This window comes from Eutrigla gurnardus (assembly GCF_963514095.1).
Source record: "Eutrigla gurnardus genome assembly, chromosome: 11".
Classification (NCBI taxonomy): domain Eukaryota; kingdom Metazoa; phylum Chordata; class Actinopteri; order Perciformes; family Triglidae; genus Eutrigla; species Eutrigla gurnardus.
Window position 1 is genome coordinate 20,825,946 of NC_139925.1, and position 22,190 is coordinate 20,848,135.

Below are 22,190 nucleotides of genomic sequence, written 5' to 3' on the forward strand. Positions count from 1 at the left end.
ATTTACTGGCCATTATAAATACCGATACCTATAGTTTGGAAAAAATGCCTAATATCGGACCGATAATATCAGCCCGCCGATATATCGGTCGGGCTCTATTTGCAACACATGCTCTTGCCTGTTTACAGGGTGGGAATCTGTTCTAGTGCATAGCTGTAGAAAGAAAACTGTATAAACGTCACAGAACAGTGACAACGAGGGTACACCACGGGAGCAACATGACTGCAGTTGGAAAAGGAGGGGAAGTTAAGTAATTTAAAGGGGCGTAGCTGTAGGATGTATGTCATGGGGACGTTTTACGTAACTTTAGTATGCAAGACTGCATGTAAATGGCAATGTTGGTGGAATGTTTAATTTCATTAACCATGCTAACAGCTTAGTATGAATATTGTGTTTTTTGGAGTAAGTGTAGTTTGTGTCTGTAAACAATCCTCATTGTCTGGCTTAAATGAGGACTGTGAATCAGCATCGGAGCATCTGTACTCTTACTATATAACACACACAAATACTGGACTCTGGGTAGTGGTTGTAGAGAGGTAATACGTGTCTTTACCTTGACTTACAAGACTTTTAGTTGTTTTTTGCTGTTAGTATTTTCAAATGTGTCTTCAAGTTTGTGAAAGTGGGACAGCGGCTTCGTGTCTCTCATGGCAGCCTGTCTGTCCCTTGTCCTGTCTGGGACTTATACATCCTCCAAGGCGTCAAGTTTAAGTTTTGCATCTGTGAAGGAGCTGGAAGGATGGAAACGTCTGTGGGATTAATGTAAATGAACAGAGGGAGTTCCTGTTGGGCGGGTTGTGAGCTCTGTCTGGTCTGATTCAGTCCATCTCTTCTCCCTGGGGCTGATTCCACCCCTCCCAGTAGTTCAGTGATCCCCTGCTCCTCCTTTTTTTATTCCATATTTAGACCGCTCTACACTTAGATGCTCTGATTTTTGGATTTTCATCAAGTTCCGCTTCATGAATTATTCGCCTTATTTTCATATAAAGAAAAGTTGGAATGTCTGAGGGCAAAAGTTTGAACAGAAAAGTTCTATATTATCCTAATATTTACTCAATGAACTTCAACTTAAAGTTCCTGTCACTCGTCTAATACTTGTAGATTTACAAGACTTTATGAAGTACTTCTTTCTTTGGCTACTGCATTACCGAATCCTGTTGATATCACCTAGGTAATCTAACATGACGTCTTCACCGCTTTCCCCTCTATTTCCCTTTCCTTTTCACACACACTCATTCTTTCCAGAGGTGAGAACCAACACTAGAGGTATGTTTTCTTTCTCCCCTTCAGTTGAAGGGCTTGTGTGATTACTTATGTTAATCAAAGGGTTCAAATTAAATAGAGTTTTTGCAGGTTGTGAGAGCTCCTGTGCCGTGGGGGAGGCAGAGGCCAGAGCTCTCCTTCCACTCCCAGACTTTGTTTTCACAGCCCCTCCTTCAGTTCACACTACCTCCAAATTGAAATTAGAATAAATTAACATTATTTAATTGAGTTCGCAGAAGGCTGCGATATTTCTTAATTAGCTTTCACCGGGGTTCGCGGCAGGAGAGGACCACACTCGCGCTGGCAAGTGTTACTGAGGTTGGTGTGACGACTGAGGGATGTGTTTGGAGGACAGAGGGGAGCCCAGGAGACAAGGACATTCATCTCTGGTCTTCTGATCTTTGTCCAGTCCAAGGTCCCCCGTTTTATCATCATTATATCCGGTCCAAAGTTATTCTATCTTCCCTGATAACTTTAACAACGAGTCTCAGAGGAAACCCATCAAGAAAGTAATTGTAAGGTGTTTAAACAGTGGTTAAATATGTAACTTTCTAATACTGAATACGTCTCAGTGTTTGAAGTTTGAAAATGATATGTTCTGTGTGAGCCGGACTTTCCATAATCAATCACTGCATGTCTAATTTGCTTGCACTGAACATCTTTTCTGGATAAAAAGCTTAAGTTAAGAGTAGATATAAAATGTCTAGTGTGATTTGTATAGCTAATGTATATTGTTATGTGACTGTAAAGGATCATAGGAGAGCTGCATACATTTCAGTACCTGGAATCAATATGAGGAGGGAAACAAGACAACAAAGCAGTCCATTTCTGAATCCAAGCAAGGCCACATTCCCTAAGCTGTGTAATATAAGGAGAATAATCCCTGAGAGGAGTAAGGCTAAGTCAGTACCTCTCAATGTCTGCCTTCTCCCCGTGTGGACCTCTCCCCAACTCTTATTTGCCGTGTCTGAGTGCTCTGTCATTGGATCTTGTGGGAGAGAGCAGACCCAGTTTCTTCTGACATGCAGTTGAGGTCCGATTGTTGTTTCCTGTCGTTTCATGCTGCAGGGCATCGCTGTCATCAAGTCAGGTGGGAAGGCATTAGACATTACTGACTACTAAACCAAGAAGTTAGAGGGATGTTTAGAGAAGGTAAAGTTCTGGGTCAAGTTGTGCAAGGGTCAGTTTTAGGTGCCTGTAGAAATGGACACGGCCAAAAAATATAAACCTCTGAAAACAGAGCTCGACAGTAACTTTTAAAAGTGGTACCAGGCTGTCAACCAGCTTCTCGTTGCTGAAACTGAAAATACTCTGGTTCTTTGTCAGTTGACTTTTCACATGCGGTGATGTTGGCGGGTTAACTGATCTTTCTTTACAGTCAAACAGCCTAACTTGTAAAACAGAAAGCAGCGTTGTCTGGTTACGGTTCTGACTGTACGAGCAATATTTAAATATCACTAATGCAACAAATATTACACATTTATTTATTATGTAGCATGTTTTGCCGTTTGCTTTCCTTAATTTTTACGATGTTAAAAAGTTGCCAAGAATTGATTGGCAGTTTGTCAAAATGACTTCCAATGGCAACCTGGCAACCCCAACTCTAGCCATGTTTGACAGATGTGGAGTTGTTGGAGGAGGAGCTCCTTTGATCCTGTAGTCTCACATGGCAGACATTGATATGTTTCATTTGAACAGAATACATACACATTAGTGTTATGATGTATTCGGGGACCATTCAGAATATAATTTTAAACACGGTTACCAAAAAAGAAGTAGCATGCGTGTCGTGTGTACTAATATGAAATCTTGCGTGTGTTGCGAGGGATATATTTTGATCCAGTTACTGTAATGCGGCTATCATTTTTCCACCTCTTCCTCTGTTGGGTGCATGTCGAGTTCACAAGTTAAGCACTGCGAAGAGCTCACTCTCCTCAATACCCGCGCCGACTGGTGTAAAAGGGCCTTCCGCAAAGCGCTGCTTGTAATCTGCCTTTGGTAAGTCCTCCTTAGTTTTATCTGCCAAGGATTACCTCACAAGCTGCAAGCAGGAGAGAACGAGGGAGACGCAGAGCAGGAGAGAGAGAGAGAGAGAAATGAAAAGCAAGTCAAACAGAAAACGATGAAGATGGAACAAAATGAAAACAAATCGCTGTGTAATCTCCGAAGGAGAGAGACCTGCTTTCGAGTTGAAGGGAGGTCTCCCTCGCCACTCATTTAGAGAGGGAATTGACTAATCCCTCTGTGATTGATGTCTGCTATGAGAGGCTCTATAGCAGACTAATAGGGCTTATGAGGATGACCAGAAAGTCCTTTGTGTGTCATGCCTGTGTGTGTGTGTGTATATGAATGAACCAGACCTTTTTGTGTTGTGTGTCCTGCTATCCAGGACCCACAGAGGCCAGGGGTTTGAATGACATAGCGGCCGAAGAAGGGGTAACTTTATCTTAATCTGGTCTTAATCTGCCCCAGCCCTCCAGGTGTGTGTGGGCTTAAACCCAGAAGGATCCCGGGTTTTGGGGTGAGGTTTAAGGGGGCTTCGGTTGAGGAGCTAGAAGTCCATGCACTTGAAAACTCCTTCGACCCCGAGAAGGTCTGAGACCTCCCGCGCATTCTTGAAAACCACGCTCACTTAGCCATGCCATACCTTACTCCCGTCATCCTTAAGTGGGCCCTGCTGCATTTTAATTGAATTAAACCAACCGTTCTCCATCATTTAAAAAGGACCTTCGAAGTACCTTATGAATTAGTCTGAGTGATTTGTCTTTCATATTGTGTGCGTGTTGAACTGTGTGTGTGTGTGTGTGTGTGTGTGTGCGCATGTGTGTGTGCGTCTTGTGTTTGAGGAAAGGAGAGCAAGTGAAGAAATGATAAGGCTTTAATTGCCTCTTTATAAAGCCCTCCAGCACCCCCTCTTTTGGCCTGTTATGGTATGCAGGTGTGTGCTCTTACGTGCTATAGGAAATACTAAGTGGCATTTTCAGTGCTTAACCCGTAGATCGCTGAGTGGATTCATCCGCTCAGCTTTTAATTGAGCACCCTCGTTGGAGATTTGATCATGAAGTCCTGTTTTGGTCATAATCACAGGGTTTGCACACTTTGACCCCGGTTAGTAGTTAACGTTGGTTAGCTACCACTTGGAATTGAAGGCTGTTCTGCTGCAACACCCGTTACCAAGAGAGAGGCCCAGCAAGTTTTAACATTTTACAGTGTTTGAACGTTTTACTAAACTAGTAGAATTGTCTGTCGGCTGGTCCAACACTAATTCACAGTGAGTGATTGGTCTACTCTAGTCTTTGCTGTGGACTTCTATCTTGCACCATCCGGCAGTTCACATTTGTATTTGTCCATTAATTTAGTTCTAATGTCAAAATACCTGAAACTCATGCCGACTGCAAGCTAATGGTAGCATGTTAGCTTATTGTGTTAAGAAAAGAGAAATTGCTTGAGGCAGATTGGTGTCCTCTTCGATGATTCAGTGATGCACCATCAATGACACTTCTTCACATCTTTCTTCCTCCTTGTCTTTATCGATCGCCTGCCTACACTCTTTCTGGATGCTCTCGTTACACTGCTCCCTCTCTTTCTCTGCCTGTGTGGAGCACTCCGCCACATCCTTCCTCCTTTAGTGTGTGTATGTGTTGATGTATGTGTATTCTGATCAGGAGTCAAAGGGGTGACTTTGTAATTATGTTCATTTTAATTGGCTGTGCTATCACCCCTCTCATCACTTTGGAGCCCACGCTGCACTGGACAATGGCAGTCTGTGGGGTGGGGGGGGGGGCACAACTGCTGTGTCAAGACCCCCCTACTCACACACACACACGTACACACGCTCAGTCAGCCTCTTTACCTGCGGAACATAATTCCTAAAGTGGCCTCTTAATGAGTTTTCCCTGCCCAGGCTGAGATTAATTGATAAATGGCGGCGTTATCAGAACAGCTGATCTCTGAATCCATTGCACCACTAATTTGTTTGTTGAAGATGGCAGTTAAAGGAGATTAATACATTATAGATTTATAAGAGCCACCCGCTCTTTCTATTCCTCCTCTCAAAGCTTATTTATTTATCTGAGGAAGATGAGGAGGTGGAGGAAGAGCGAAGAGATTCTTGAAGACTCTGGCTTTTAGAATATACTTAAAGGTGCTAAATTGGTGATCTATTGCCTCCACACGACCCCGACCCTAGCTAGGTGCGAACAGTGCAAACAACGGCAATCGTTCTGACCGAGCTAACAGGGATTACCGGAGGGGGAGCCAGAGGGTCGGTGCTGCGGATCATGCCGTCGGTTGGGATGACATCATCAGCTGTCAGCGCCGTATGAGAGCGGTGCAGAGCAGCAACCGTGAGTTAACCAGTGGGACACGCTCACATGCACTAAAAGGCACAGGCGGCCGGCCCGGCCATGGAAACAAAGCACAGAGAAGCTCATCAACTCTGCCAGTGTTTCTGGTATAGTGGTGACTAACACAACATTATACTCAAAACTATGTTTCCGTTCTGGGGGACTGCAAATGAAAACTTTCCAAAGTGGAATCCTGCGTGAAACGCAATTCCAGCGTCGCCGTGTAAACTAAACCTGTCCCTGTCCCGAGCCGTGTGGTTTGTTGCACCATTACTGTGATCAGCAGAGACAGATTGTTTACATGCGCCAAATTGCACCAGAAGGGCTATCTATTAGAAAGTTTCACCGCCACCTACTGGCCTGGCATGCATACAACAGTGTTTTCGGTTCCTTGTTACGGATCTGTGTGCATGCAGATTGTTTTCAAAACTCGGAACCTTCTTTAAAACAGGAAAAAGTTGTTGCTCTGCGCACAGCAAGAGTTTCTAATCTCTTCTGCTGGATCTGTGTAACCCAAAGGAGGGAAGAGATGAAGGTGGATGTACCATCACAATCTGTACCATCACTTGTCTTGTTTTGTCCCTACCTGGATCCCAGCTTCGTTACCATCAACCCCCACCTCTACCGCGCACACAGATACACACACACAGATACACACACTCAATCCCAAGCCTACCCACCCGGCGTGCCTTTTTTCCCCCAGCCAAAGCTAATTTGCAGAGGCGTGAGTGTGGGTAATGCTACTGTCGCTTCCATGACAAGCTAAAGCCAGCGCTTACACCGCATTATGCCCCCATGTTACATGTTAGCCGTGCAAGCGGGCGGGTGGGCACACCGCAAGCTGGCACAGTCACTCCTTTGTCGGCTGCCTCCTCCAAACTGTGTTATTTCATTTTTTTCTTTCAGTGAATGGTTTTTATTTCAATTTCAAAGCCTTGTCTGTCCTCTCTTGTTCTGCTTTTATTTTATTTATTTATTTTTTGCTGCTTTGCATGGTTATGCCTTTGGAGCAGAATAGGCATTGGAAGCAAAATGGTCCTGGAAAAGGAAACCGCTTTTCCTGATTTTTGCTTTTTACATCTCAGTAGCCAACTGCCGAAAGGCCCTCTGTCTTGGCCTGCAGGTTCACTGCTAGATGGGAAACATATCTGCTTCTGAGTGAATCACCAGCAATCACCGTCATGATGAATGTATTTACATATTTTTCTACTTCTGGATGATGCACAAAACAGTGGTCTAAAGATTTGTTAATACAGTTTGAATCAATATTGTCCATCTAGCTGACTGCCTTGCTCAAAGGTGGCAGGTTCATATGACGCCTGACTTTACAACGTCGACATGTACAGTCACACACGCTTTCTCTCACGGCTCTCTTTGGAAGGAGCCCTCCTCGCTGTGATTACAACAGTAATGCGATATATCCTTTGTATGTTAATGTGTATTATTTTTCACGCTACATTTCCTCTCCTCTCCTGTTCCTGCCTTTTGTCCCCAACTCCCCCACCCCCACCCCCCCACTATTGTTCCATCCACTCCACATCTCCATTTACATAATTGAAGTTTTGATTGGACTTTGCTCCCTCCCCTCCGCTCTCATGCAGGCAACGTTTGAAATCCGAAGCATAATTTCATGGGTAAGATGACGCGAGGCGATCGTTCGTCTTTTCCGCTCTGTCTTTTTCTAATGCGTCGGACATAGAAGGCCTAGATTAAACAAATTGCTTGTTTTGATTGAAGGTGCAATTAAGTAATTGAGCGTGTTGGAGCCCAGCCAATCAGACAAGAGCGTTCAGTAGCAGGATGGACAGGCCACTTAAGTGCACTAACCTTTATCCTCTTAAATGTCAACAGGTATTAATGTTTTTCAAGTGAGTGTTTACATCTTGGGAAACGGCGTCACTGTGTATCTGCCTTCTTTTTCTAAACTGTGTCTATCCAAGCGGTGTTTTTGAGTTTTTGTACTGTGCGCTTTCAATTCAGTGTGAATGCATATCTAGTATGTGTGCCTTTCTACTGTAAACCATGTGTTTATGTGTGCTTCCCAATGTGTGTGTGTGTGTGTGTGTCTGTGGAGTTTTTTTTGCCGTAGGCTCCTTGAGCGGATTACAAGTTTTAAAGAGTATGAGATTCAACACCTCCTCAAATCTGACACTCTGACACTGCTTTGAAGCCATGAAAGTGAGATTGGAGAGACACGGAAGCTCTTTTCTCTCCACAGAGTCATGGGTTTATGTCATTGGGTTGAGGCCAGTTAACTTTCCATTGAAGCGTTTTGCCCCAGAGGGAGAGACAAAGCTGCCACTTAAAGCGTTTCACTTGTGTCTTTTTCATGACTCTGAAAGGACAGTTTTTATGACCTCCATACTCTCAAGTCATTTCATTGTATACAACTTTGTGTCACCTTTGTCCATTTACATTTTGGCCAACAGGGTGACCCATTCAGCTTGGCCCGGTAGAGTAGACACACCAAGAATTAGCCTTTAGCCTATTCGTTGCTCTCATACATGCACGGAAATCGGAATACAGATAAACACAAGACAGCAAAGCTGAGCAAGAGCAAACGGAAACATGTACATACAAGTCAGTGAAAAAAGATAAATTATATTCACAACAAATAACTCAAATAATCCTAAAGTCAACATTTATTGAAAGAAAGATAGATGTTATCATTCTAGAAATCCACTACATGTTTTTATGAAACTACATTTTCTGCCGTAATCCTCTATTGTTGGTGTTTAGCCTTTCAAAAACTACATTTTCACTGCGATCAAAAAACAGTTTGCTGTCCCCGCTACTTAACACTACACTCACCATATATGATGACAGATATTAAATGCCGCATTGAAAAACCTCAGTAGAAGCTTTGAATGTAAAAAACCCTCATTCAGTACAGCCCTAGTATTATTAATACTGTGTTCCCTCCCAATCCCCACCGTGTATAATGTTGGTGAAGGGAGATTTTACTGTTACTATAGTTCAACTCACACTAAGTCGCTGTTGAGTTGCTCTAAAAGATATTTTAGATTAGTTCTGCCCTCATAGAGTAGATATTGGCATGTTGCCCAAATCTAAAAGCAATAATTTCCAACCGCGCTACAGAATTGTTCTTTTGCTTAAGACCTGAGATCGACCTGTGACAAATTTCTAATTTTCCATATCATGGTTCATCCGCTTTTACCCATGATTTCAGATCTCGAATCACATCCCACCCTCCCAAAATCACATTGCTGACACCAAAAAGCCTCCTGACACCAGCACCAACGGGAACCTGACTGCTTCCATTCCCAGGTTTCCTCCTATCTTGTCATTCAGGCATTGTAGTGAGCTTAACCCCCCCTTCTTTCTGTCTCACATCCTTTTTCCCTTCTTCCATTTTTTTTTTTTCTTTCTTTGCCCCATCGGATGTATGTTGTTGACACTGAGGCATCAGGAATAATGGAATCTCTTGTCAGTGGCTTGTATTTTTCGCCCAGGCTGTTAGGGCTGTGTATAATAGCAGCAGAGGAGGAGGAAGAGGGGAGGTTATGTGCCACTGATAGTAATGAAGGTTGCCTTTTCATTTTTTAATATGGAATGTTTGTGGGCCGAGGCAATGCTCTCCGCTAATCCTACCCTCGAGCCGAGCTAGCTACATGGATGTGTCAGTGTTGCACACACACATCCAGTGACATTCACACAGACAGATAAAAGACAAACACACACACTCTCACACTCACACACACACAACGCATACGTGCGCACACCTTCCTTTAGGCAAGACAGCAAACTGTTTGATAAGTCAGGGTGCATTTCTGTTCCTCATGAAATTTTCACTCCTCCCGTGTTTGTGTCTTAAGGAAATGCAGCCAGTTCCTGTAAAAGAAGATATGGTATTTGTTCAATATTTGATGGATATGAAAGCTTGAGCGCGTAGATGCATTTGTAAACCTTTATCTGGAAAGAGCGTAATGGAACGGTCCGGGCTGCTGATTGAGAAAATTACATCCGCTTGTGTTGTGAGGAATGTGGGGGGGTCACGTTTGTCAGGACAAAAGAAAAAGGATCGTTTTTGAAATGACACATGGTTTAACAAATGTATTCAAAGCTCCCAAAGTTGAGTAAATAACACACCATCCTCAACTTCTCTCCACTGTGTAATTAATTGAAGTTAGTAGTGTGTGCAAATGATGGTGCACGTTAATTTGTGTGCGTGTTTGTTTTCGTCTTGGTGTCGATAGGTGGCTGGGTGTGTATGAGAGAGTGAGCCTTAAAGCGTGTGTATCCCACTGGCTAGTGCGTGTGTGTTTCCACTGGCTGTGTTACACAGGTGTGTATTGTGTGTGTTTTCCGCCGGCTAGGGTGCAGGGTCTCCGGCACTGGAGTGTGCTGTGTGTCTAATTGCTTTAATAGCACCTGGTCTCTAATCCCAGGTAATTAGAGCGCTCAAATTAGACGGCTACTTTCAACCGTCACTTGAAAAAGCAGAAAGGGAAGGCCTGGAGGAAGACCACTCCACTGTGAAACTCTACAAACACACGCACACACACTTTTACTGACGCACACAAAAAAAAAGGGCAAAAGCAGCTGGAGGAACAAGTTTAGTTCAGCCTGCCAAGAGGAGTGTTTTCTTTGTTAGGTCTCTTGAATTACCTTACATTAGTCAGTGTTATATTTATACCAGTGACAAAATGATGAAGTCAAAGAACAATTCCTTATCCACATACAGTCAGTGTGCCCATGTTCTAATCGCTATTGACTTTTCTGACTTTTTATCCCTCTTGTTTGAGCGGTACGCAGGCATTGTCGAGGCCGCCTAAAACGTGTCTGGAGAAGCTGTGGGGAAAGGTTAAGGCCCACTTTTAAAGATGAGCCGGAAATGTCAAGTGTCCGCCCCTCAGGCTCCCGCTACCGTCTCCCTGTACTGAGACTGCCGTCGGGGCCTGCATGACTCGCATGCACACACACACACACACACACACTGGTACAAAGGTTATGAGTTGCTATTAGAGATGGCCTCCGGTCTCTCTCATCAGATTTGGCCCTCGTGGCATCTCAGCAGGCTCCCGGCTCGCGGTCACAGGTTAAACTACAACAATAGAAAAGCCAGAGACGTCCAGGTGCTTACAGACTTCAGCTAACTGACTAACATTTCTTCAGTGCAGCTCTTCTTGTTTATGTTGCAGGCGTTACATACAGAGTTGGTGTGAAAGTTCCAGTGAAACAGAAGAGCATCTTTAGCTTCTGTGCTGTGACGTGTTTCCCAGTGAAACAGAATATTTGAGCGACGTACAGTCGTGAGAGGATTTAAATCAGGTCCTTCACATTTGATCGGACCACTAAAAAGTTGGCGGGTTTGGAATGCATCGTGATACGGAGCTACACAGCTGTGTTGCACCTCCTTTATCTCTCAAAGTAGCTGATCGATTGATTGACGGATGGATGTCATATCGTGAAATTGGTTGGTACTAACCTACGGAAGCAGACATCATATTTTGTTTTACAGTAAGAAAATATGACTGGATTTTTTATATACAAATATGTATGTTTTGTAATTGTTTTGCATATATTATTAAAACAGGTACATAGTATGACAGTAATGTGATCTAAAAGGCATTTTTAATTTAATCTTTACTTTACGTTTGGTTCAGACAATCTTAATATTAGGTTGAAGTGTGGTTGTACACTTTTAGGTTGCAGCATTAAGCTTAAGCACATCTTTTTGGAGTGATGTCATCATTTCCATCACTTTTTAATTTCCACATAAACTATTTTTTTTCCGTACATCTCTGATTAACCTTCTGCAAGTTGTCATGGCTTCTGAACAAGGCTTCAAGACACCACCACCTAATAATACTGTTCCCCCAAATTTGTAATGAAATGTCCCCCTAGTCTCCTATCAGCTGTCGCCTCTTGTTCTTGCAGTAGAAGAAAGCGGCCAACAGAGGGGGCTGGTCGGCCACCACAGACTCAGGCCTTCACAAGGCATCAGGCTGTGTTTTCTCCAGGCTTCACTGTGTGTTTTTAAAGAACTGGGTTAACTCGTTGTCAGGTTGTGTAAAACCAACATCTCTTCATTCACTTCTCACGACTAAAGGTTAAGTAAAGGTTTGACTCATGTAACCATCTCCAGCTTTGAGAACATCATCAAGACGCCGTTGTCATCTAAACCCATATTATACAAGAAAGTAAACACACAGAAATGAGTAGATTAACATCTGGAGTTTGATAGTGTGTTCAATTGTTTTCACTCAGAACGCAGAAAGCCGTAAAATGTCTTTAATATGCCTCAGTGACGCACATTGTATTTTATATACAATTTAACAAAATGTAACTGTATATTTCCCTAAATGTGTTTTTTAAATGTCATCTTATTTTGTGTATTGATATTAATTACTTTAAAAGTCACCCGTTGTCATGCATTTGAAACATGTCTTATTAGTCACGTTAATGTCATTATCTTGCACATAATAGTAATATTTGAACACATTCTTTTTGATCACTGGCCTCTCGTGAATTTAATGAAATCTCTATGACATTTTGGCCATTTCTCTCCAAAATGATCTGAGAGAATTAGCCCATATCTGTGGCTCCATAACCAGATTAGTGAATAGCCCGCTGAATAATCAGAATAGCATTGGTTCTGCTGGACTTTAGAAGGAGACCAGTGTCTCCACGCCACCAAGGATTTGTGGGATTTGGAGTCTGGGAGAGGAAAGGCTCCTAATGGTGAAAGCTTTCAACCCAGATAAGACTTCAAAGGCGGGGCTAATTAATAAGATGTTTACATTATCCACGGTCATACACGGCTTTGTGCATGACCCTTCATTATGTGTGCACGTACGTGCGTGCGGGCGGGCTCATTGTATGTCAGCATAGCGAGCTAATTGGATGGGTGGAGGTTTGGGGAGTAAAACATTTTATTGAGGAATAAATAATGAATGGAGCTCAGATGTGGAGGACAGGATGCACAGCAATGTGGACAAAGTACCAAGGGTTTGGATAACATTAATGTGTCATATAAGTATAAAAACACATTGAATTTGTTTATGTTTATGTTAAATTTCCTCAGGAAATGGAGTGCCGTTCCAATCTGCATTATACATTCTTTAAAAGCCAATATTAATCAGTATTAATGTTTATTCTCCTTAAAGAACTGCCCTAATTTATGAAACTGATATCGCCATGTTAAATCGATGCATTTCAGATTATGAAAGTGCATTATTCCAGAAGATTAAATTAGATTTTTCCCTTTCCTCCTCTTCCCTCTCCATGTCCCTCCTCTTCCTCCTCTCTGCCTGCAGCCCAGCCCCGTCCCAAGCCCGGTTCTGGGAGGGAAGCCCAACGCCAGCCAGTCTCTGCTGGTCTGGTGCCGCGAGGTCACCAAGAACTACCGCGGGGTGAAGATCACCAACTTCACCACCTCCTGGAGGAACGGGCTGGCCTTCTGTGCACTGCTGCACCACTTCAGACCTGACAACATGTATGTAACACACAGACACTCACACGATATCAGGGCTAGAATAAGACCAGTGAGTCAAATGTGGGTGGAACTCAGACTGATTGTTAAGATTCCAGAGGTGAGGTGAAAGTTAAAGTCTGAAACTGGTACAAGAACCTCCGTTGAAGCCTAAAATGCTGGATCAGGTATCAGCGAGTACGTGAGTCTATACACTGATCCAATATCATGTTGTCAAATCATTTATCAGCTCATTTATGCTACACAGGAACAACAACACGTTCCGTACATCCTGCCCGACTACCACTACTCTAGTCCGAACTAGTACAACACACCTGTAGTTAAACACTCTTGTGTACCCTATTTTTTCCATGATAATGCAACGTTGGGAACAATAACACTGTGCTGAAATCTGCAGTAGGAAAGCTAGTTAACGTTAGCTGTTAGCTAGTGGGCCGCACAGCCAACGTTAATGGAGGTTCCAATGAGTTACATTACGATGCGTTCAAGCTCTATTTAGAGAAACTAAGTATTAGATGAGGGATAATTAACCTAACGCTATCATGATATGTTCAATCTGAGAGAGAAACAGAAAAGAATGAATACAGTTGTTTGAAGATGTATTCACAGCAATATAAAATAGATATCGGAGAGTTAATTCTGACCTTTTGAATGCGCTGGTATCGGGTTGGTACTCTGTATCGACACACAAGGTCAGGGAGTCCGAATCAGGAAGGAAAAGGTGCCTCTCTAGTGAAAGTCTTCACACGTTACAGTACGTTCACATTAGATGAAGATTCTTCTCATGTGCCTCTTTGGGTGACTTGGTATCATATTTACACAGCTACCTGTCATCATGCTGCGTCCTTGTATCCATCAGCCCAGTCAGCGTGTTTGATTAAGGGGACAGATGTGTACATACTTAGGCATGCAGGACCCAATCTGTCATTTACATGTTTGAATACAGAGTTTATGCATGTTTGCTGCCATCACTTATCTCCTTGTTCTTGTGTGTGCGCTTATAGTTCTTTGTGAACATTTGAAGTATAGAACTGTGTGTGTGTGTGTGTGTGTGTGTGTGTGTGTGTGTGTGTGTGTGATCTCTTATATGTTTGGTATTGAATGTGTGTTTAACACTCAACATATGGAAAAGCTGCAGCCCCATCACGAGAGCAGACGTGAAGATAATTCATCCAAACTGTGCTCTGTGTACGTGTGTGTGTGTGTGTGTGTGTGTGTGTGTGTGTGTGCCCTTGTGTGTGTGTGTGTTTGTGTGTGTGTGTGCCCTTGCGTGTGTGCGTGCGTGTGTTTATGCCTGTGTGCCTTTGCACTCCAGTGTGTTATTTTTACATATTTTCCACTCTATTAGTTCTGTTGATTGCACTGCTATGAAATTGCATGTTACAGTTCTAATGCCATTACATGTGACGCATATTTAAACACACCTCTTTCCCTGCTATCTCTCTCTCTGTCTCCCATTCTCTCCCCCCGCCTGCCTCCTCTCCGACCCTCCCCACTGTTCTTCCAGAGACTACAAGTCGCTCAATCCTCAGGATATTAAAGAAAACAACAAAAAGGTAAGAGGCAGCCACCGCTGGGCCCTTCACACCACTTAGCTCCCTCCCATCCACATCTCCATTTGGCCTTATTTAGAGATCTGCCATTAATCCCTGGATGTTGTGTTTCCTGCTTTTGGGGGGTGGGTTGGAAACACACATGACTGCAGACAAAAGTGTGCACTCACAACCACACGTATGCTCTTTGGCCAGAATGTTATAATGACAGTGTTTCTAAGACCTTCCCCCTGCTGTGATGTGTCTACGTGGCTTTAACTTACCTGGCAGAGGTAAATTGCTTTCTTAGCTCAGCTGCCTGCTGGGAGCTTACCAAACTGCCTCTGCTAAGTGTGTGTTGATGCCAGTGTGTATATAATAAGAGCACATTTATCATTAGACTGTTTTGTTCGTGCAAGTGTTTATTGGGAACTTATATCCATGTTGGCTTGGAGATAACTCTTATATTCCAACCAACATACAGGATATTCACTCACTCCTAAAGCTGTGAATAACCCTATGTCATCATAGCTTCACATTCTCATGGTGAGGTGTACACACCTACATTTCTTCCCCTTCCTCCTTACTTTTTCCCAACACACAAATGCACACTGCTGTTTTTTTCCCCCTTCACTCCGTTACTGCACGCACACACACACATATACACACACACTGTCCCCTCTTTGGCCCTGAGGGCTACACAGAACGATATGTGTCGGGTCCCTGCAGCTTGATTTCCTCTTCTCATACACACTCTGGCTCAGCGATAACCTCTGGTGGCCCTGTTAGGCATGAATGCTACCCTGTTGACAATAACCACAGTGGAGGGAGAGGGAGAGACCCAATCCCATATCTGCTAACTGCCCCTCACCCCCCTCCAGGTGCTCAAGTAGCCCTGAAGAAATTGGCTAGATATAAGTAATATGGGAATATGCCGTAGAAGGTGATAGCTGGTGAATAGCTGCAGCGCTCTGCGACCAGCTTCACTGTAAAGATCGACACCAGCTGCTGATGTACATTTGGTCAAGCGAGTTGCTCCTTTGCAGGGCATGGAGGAGACGTACTGGGTAGATATCAGCTAACTGCCACCTCGTGCCAAAGTGCACATGTAGCCCTCAATAATCTATATAAGCAACATTGGGAGAATGCCAAAGAAGATATTAGATTGTAAATGTATTTCCAGTTGTTAAATGTGAACCAGTTGAATTGTTTAGGGTCTTTTTCATCATTTACACAGCTTTCAGGCCTTCACACACCAATAGCCTGACAGATAAATGATACAAATACTCACCTGAGAATATGTCTAGGGCTTTTATTGTGAAAGGTAGAAATGAAAGAATGGATCTGATCTGCGCTGCCTTTCTAGGAGTAATAGTTTGCCATCTTGGTTGGGACTGCCAAACCTCCTTATTGTTGTTTTATAATGAAACCTGCTACTCAACGCCCTCCACACAACGTGATTTGTTGGTGCCTTTATTTGGAGCACTAAAGCTCAGTAAAATCATCCTCATTACAAATAAGAACATTTATGTCACTTATTTGCCGCATTATATTGACTTTATATATGAAAGTATTCATGACAACAACAACAGTTTGTAGAAATAGTGTGGCAGGTTAAGCACCCCAAAGAGCAAGCAAGGAAAAAGGAAAAGAAGGACATTGAAAGAAGTTGAGGTATGAAAGAGGGCGATGAAAAGAGACTGCTCTCCACCATGCTGCTTCATTAGGAGTTATTAGAATGTATAGGATTTATTGAATGGAAATGTTGGAGAGACGACAACTATCTCTGCTTTTCACAGCTAGTTGATAGACATGGCCCCCTCCTCCTTTCACAATCTGTGGAGAGTGATTGCAATGAGCTCAGACTCTGCTGAATTATGACAGATAAGGACAATCAATATTGGGGGTGGGTGGGGGAAAAGGGAGAGAAGTGAATATTCAGAACACTTACAGCCTTTGAAATGATCCATTATCAACGTGTATGTATGCTAGTCTGCATGCTGTCCGATCCAGGAGTTTGCATGTTGAGATCACCTGTGTGTTTGAACCTCTGTGTGTCTGTGTGTGTGTGTGTGTGTGTGTGTGTGTGTGTGTGTGTGTGTGTGTGTGTGTGTGTGTGTGTGTGTGTGTGTGTGTGTGTGTGTGTGTGTGTGTGTGTGTGTGTGTGTGTAATGAGGCCAAGGAGAAGTCATTTGTCATGCCATCTGATAGTGTAGCACCAAGCACCAGGCGAAAGCTCCCTGAGCACAACCGCGAGGGGTTGGGCTTGATGATTGACAATGATAGATAGCTGTCAGTCAATGAGAGGGATGGGGGGGGGGAGCAGCAGCCTGGGGCGGGCCACAACGGTGACATTTAGTCCAAACCAAAGGCTTTGTCAGCGGAATCATGGAAAGTGGGGAAACATTTTTTCCCCCAAAGTACATGATATATACGAATTGGACTAAAATGTTGCTCCATCATCATCAGTCAGTGTTGAGAAATACAGAAGATCAGCTGCATTGACAGCCTCCTTTTGAATGATCAACCTAGCAGTTGAGCTGGCTGATATCGTCATCTTCTCCAATAATAGGAGGATCTTCATCAGGACTCGGGCTGCGTTTAAAATATTACAATATCAGTACCCTCAAAAATATACCAAAACCAAAAAAGTACTAAATTTGTTACTTTTTTTCCATATTCATTCAATAACCATCATTAAATGGAAGCATTCAGTTCCGTAAAATGCCACCAACACACTTATTTTGATCAGGCGCCACAGGTGTTCAGTATAGCCAAACATTTGGTGGCATGTTCACACACTGAACTGGCAACGCCGTCAAATATACCACGCTCGATTCCACCACAGACTGTATGCTGCTGCGGACGTGGGCCAATCACACGCTTGTGGTGATTGGCTGCAAGCAAACCCATTTAAATTGTAATTTTTTTCTAGATCTGGGTACAAATAGGATCAAATGCAGGTATTGTTTGACTGCAGAAGTTTCAATACTTGGTACTGGGTTACTTCGATACCTCGATACCTGTGAGTAAAATCCCAAATAAATAATACATTGATTGCAATAAGCTGAGTTTCCCTTTTAATGCAACAGACTAAACCGACTTCAACATCCCATTGACTATATTTTCTTTGGAATCATTCATTTATAGACTAAATAAATCGTAAAGAAGTAACAGAAGTATATGACTCCATTTAAACACCAGAGACTGTTTTTTTTTTTTTTTTCAGATAATTTTTTTTTTAGTTTAATTTTCTTGGGATTGCAAATAGATCCAAGATTTGTTTGTCATCAAATGCAACAAAAATACCAAACCAGTATTGTCTGTGTAGGGAAAGTGTGTTATTACTTAAAAAGTATTGAGCTGTGAGCAACCCATCGCTGATGTTGGTGTTTTCTTGGCATTTGTTGATGATAACCATCTCTAATATTGCCAGCTTCATGATTTAACTGCAGTCAGTGACCATACATGCGTGGCTTCTACCACAGAAAACAATGAAACAACAAGTCTTCCCTCTATATCGGTGTCTCAGTATGACATGACCAGCACTCGTCGAGCTATAAGAGAAGATGTGGGGAGAATAAATCGTGACACTGAGGTCAAGAAGACTGTAGCACATGTCAAGACTAACATCGACCCTGAAACAAAACCCAGCTCCAGAGTCTCCCTGCTGTCTTCCTCCTCATACAGCTCTCACGTTCTCCCTCTCTCACTCTTTTCTCTTTCTCTCTTTCATTCTGTCTCCATTGAGCAGCAAAGTTGTCGCTCTCTTTCACAGCCTACCCTGGGCGAGAGGGGAACAATGTAAGCACACTTTGCTCCCCTGAATACGTGTTAGAAACCCAATCAGGCCCTGTTATTCCCCATATTCTTTTTCTTTCTTCTCTCCCTTTCTTTTTTCTTTCACACTCCCTTTCTGCCATGGGAAGGAGGGAGGGGGGAACTTAAACAGGCAAACTCCTCTCTGTTCTCCCTGTTCTTTTCTCTTTCCCGCCGTCAGTTCTTTCTTTCTGCAAGCACAAACACATACTTTCATCAATAGAAAGGCACAAAAGAGGTGAGAGTGAAAAAGACTCCTCCTGACAAAAGACATCATAATTGATTGTAAATTGAGAAACATCTCTCAGTTAAACCACATTTTATTCCCTATTTCTCTCCTGTTCTCATGTCTCCTGTTAGAAGCAAATCAAATAGATACACTTCATTTAAAGAGGGTTTCAGAGCTGTGTCCAAAATACCTCCTGTGTTCATTTTCTACAGAATGAATGCTCAGTAGATAACTAGTGATTTCTGTCACTTCCATCACTGACAGGTGTTGCATCAGGCTTGATTTCTGCTTGACACAAGAGGTCAATCCCACCGTAGATACCTGGTGTTGGTTTGGATTAGTAGTTCTTCAGCATGGAATCACCTGTTGATAACTTCAACACATAATGACATGAATGTGTGGTATCGGGCTGCACAATTAATACATTGAATAGAAATCACCATAGACAATATAGTGCAATATTTAAGGAGGACCAATATTTGTTAAAGGCAATATATGAGTCAAAATGTTCTGATTTAGTGATGTCCAACGCCAACAAATTGTGTTGCACAGATTTAAAAAGAAGAACGCTGTTTGTTGCAGAGACACACGGAAATTACAACATGTTAATTTTAAAATAATAAATAAGTTACAGTGGCCTTCACATGGGCTTGTAGGCACAGTTCACCCCCAAATTGTTCCTGTTAGCCGTAGGGCTATTTATCAATTTAGATCTTTTTGGTGCGAGTTACATAGTTTCAGAGTCTGTCTTCTTCTGAAAAGCAGAAGACCACTGAGTCTCTCTCTCCAAATAACTCAGTAATCTCCATTTGTATCAGAAACGCAGAGACTGCACACGCGACCTTTGCTGATGGATCGGTTTGATCTCTGTAGCCATGACAACCCCAACATGCAGTAATGTTCTTGAGGTGACGCACATCAGCTCTGGCATTGATGTGCATTCTTTTCATAGTGGGAACTTTAAAGGGCCCAAATTTACTGCATAAATGTCGGACTTTAGAAAGCAGAACCAAATGAAGGGCAGCAAGATAATATAGTGCACCGAGTCAATATCTTTTGTAGAAGCTACAGTTGAGGTACCCTTGAGCAAAGCACTCAACGGATTCTTAAAGGTTGAGTAATCACTTAGTTGTACAAGGAAGCTCCCAGACGTATTGGATGAACGCAAATAAGGAAATTAATGACAAATCATACATGCTCAATAGAGCTCTTCTCGAGATTAAAGGTAGGGGACATGTGGAGTCGGGGAAAGGAGGGGGACGGGGGCTGGAAAAGAGTAAGATGGCTCTTCAAAACAATCCCTGGGGTAAATAAAGGTTAAAACACACGGAGAAGCGTTCAGCAGGCAGAGAGGGAGACATTGATAGACTGGGAAGATCTACGGAGGCAGTGAAACAAACGAGCGCTGCAACAGGTTGGAATTAGATCAACACTATCAAGCAGCCCAGATACAAGCTGTGATACCTGGGAGGTGTGTGTGTGTGTGTGTGTGTGTGCTGTTAATCTATTTATTTACCTGTCATTGGCTGTGATAATGGTTTTCATCCCTTCTCTCTCTCTCTCTCTCTCTCTCTCTCTCTCTCTCTCTCTCTCTCCCACTCTCTCGCTCTATCTCACTCTCTCTCTGTCTCAGTCTATCTGGTGATGGGGGATTGGGTTTTGTGTGTCGCTTGATAATCAAACCTGTATTTTCTCATCAGACTCTAATCAGACCAATTACACGCGTGACGGAGAGCGTGGGCAGGTTGATGTAGGGGAGCGATAAGGACACACACACACACACACTCACACACTCACACACTTTGGGATTAAGCGCTCTGTCTTGGGGTATCTGCGTCTGTTATCGGGGACAACCATCCCTGACATGACCTGTCAGCAGTCATGCCAAAGGTGTCTCTCACTCACAAACACACATGGACCATGCATGCTATGCACCAAATACAACCCTGGTCTGACGCCAGACGTCCCCAATCTCACCAACCATTGTCATCCTTCCATCCCATACGTTTTTACTGTTTTTTTTCTCAGTTGTGCAGGTAGGCACTACTTGTTCTGGTGTATGAATCTGGAATTGAATGTTTGTTTGTTTGTGTTCTTGACAGGCGTATGATGGCTTTGCGAGCCTGGGGATCTCCCGTCTCCTGGAACCGTCAGACATGGTGCTACTGGCCATTCCCGACAAGCTAACAGTAATGACCTACCTGTACCAGATCCGGGCCCACTTCTCTGGGGAGGAGCTCAACGTGGTGCAGATAGAGGCCAACAGCAGTCGCAGCACCTACAAGGTGGGCGACTTTGAAACGGATACAAACGCCTCCATAGGTCAGGACAAGTTCTACGCTGAACTCAACGACGTGCAGCCCCGCCACGACAACTCTGAGCCTGTTGAATCTGCTGGTGGTGCTAGCACTGAATCTAACGGCACCAAAGCTGCCGAGGAAGAGGCGACGGAGGCAGGTTGGAAGGCCGAAGTAGGAGCGGTCAGCTTGCTAGCAGCAGGTCCATTGCAGTCCTCCCACCCTGTCCCATCGCCACGCACAGCATTAGCCGCCTCAACGAAAGACTCGACCCACGTGACACCATCGAGCTCCGAGGACCGGGGGAATCTCCTCAAAGCCAACACTTTAGACCTGAGTGAGCTGCCACAGAGAGTGGAGAGAGAGATGGAGAAGGAAAGGCAGCAGAAGGATGAGGCGGGAGAGGAACAAAGGGAGGGAAGTACAGACCCAGGGTCCCCCACCAGGAGAGGGGCCTCCCCACCCCACCAGAAACTAGGCTTCTCCTATAACAGGGATGCTGACCTCATCAAGAAGAAGAGGGCCAGCCTGCGTCACTCTGAGTCTGAGCCTGCCTCAGACACCAGCTCCCCTCCAGTCAACCACACAGAAACGCCTCCCAAACAGGTAAACACCCTGACCAAAAAGAAAGTGTCACATTATGTTTATTGACAAACCTCTGCTATGATTTTGTCTCTTCAAAAGATTTTTTACTTCGCACTATACTTCTGTAAGGGTTGAAATCACCTTTTACCTGCTGAATATTTGATATTTGCATTCCTTATATGTGATTAATCCCCCTATTTTAATTAATAAGAAGCAACGCTGCCACTAATTGCAGGGATGTAGAAACTGTAGTTAAACATGTCCTTCAAGGTCAGTAGGAGATACATTAAACAATCTCACGGCTAATTATGAATCCTGCACCTTAAACAATCTCCGGATCCATCTGTCTGATGTAGACTTCTTCACGTCTTGCTCCAACCTAAGTCAGGTATTAAGATTCTGACAGCGTTTACCTGCAGGTACCTGCCTGGCCCCTAAATGGATTGTTCATGTTTTTATCCTTGCACCCTGGCTTTGATTGAAACTTTCACTGCTGCATCCGTCGTAAGACAGAGGATGTGGCGAACACTCATTCCCTCCTGGCACTCGCTAAGCTTCAAATCCCGACCTCACTGATACCATTGCAGAGATGACCGTACCGGAATTCTCCGGTTCTGCATTAGATGCTGTCGTCGCCTGTCTCGTTGCTCGAGACCCAGACAC

General features: G+C 43.6%; 1 protein-coding gene across 4 annotated transcripts in view; it reads left to right on the forward strand.

Annotated features, from left to right (window-relative positions):
- ehbp1 (EH domain binding protein 1) overlaps nt 1-22,190 on the forward strand; it is a 150,782-nt gene that overhangs the window by 62,881 nt on the left and 65,711 nt on the right. For all 4 annotated transcript variants that reach the window (XM_084021552.1, XM_084021554.1, XM_084021555.1 and 1 more), the window contains 3 exons: nt 12,890-13,068; nt 14,573-14,621; nt 20,748-21,548. In XM_084021552.1, coding sequence (XP_083877678.1) covers nt 12,890-13,068; nt 14,573-14,621; nt 20,748-21,548 — 1,029 coding nt within the window. The remainder of the gene's footprint in view (nt 1-12,889; nt 13,069-14,572; nt 14,622-20,747; nt 21,549-22,190) is intronic.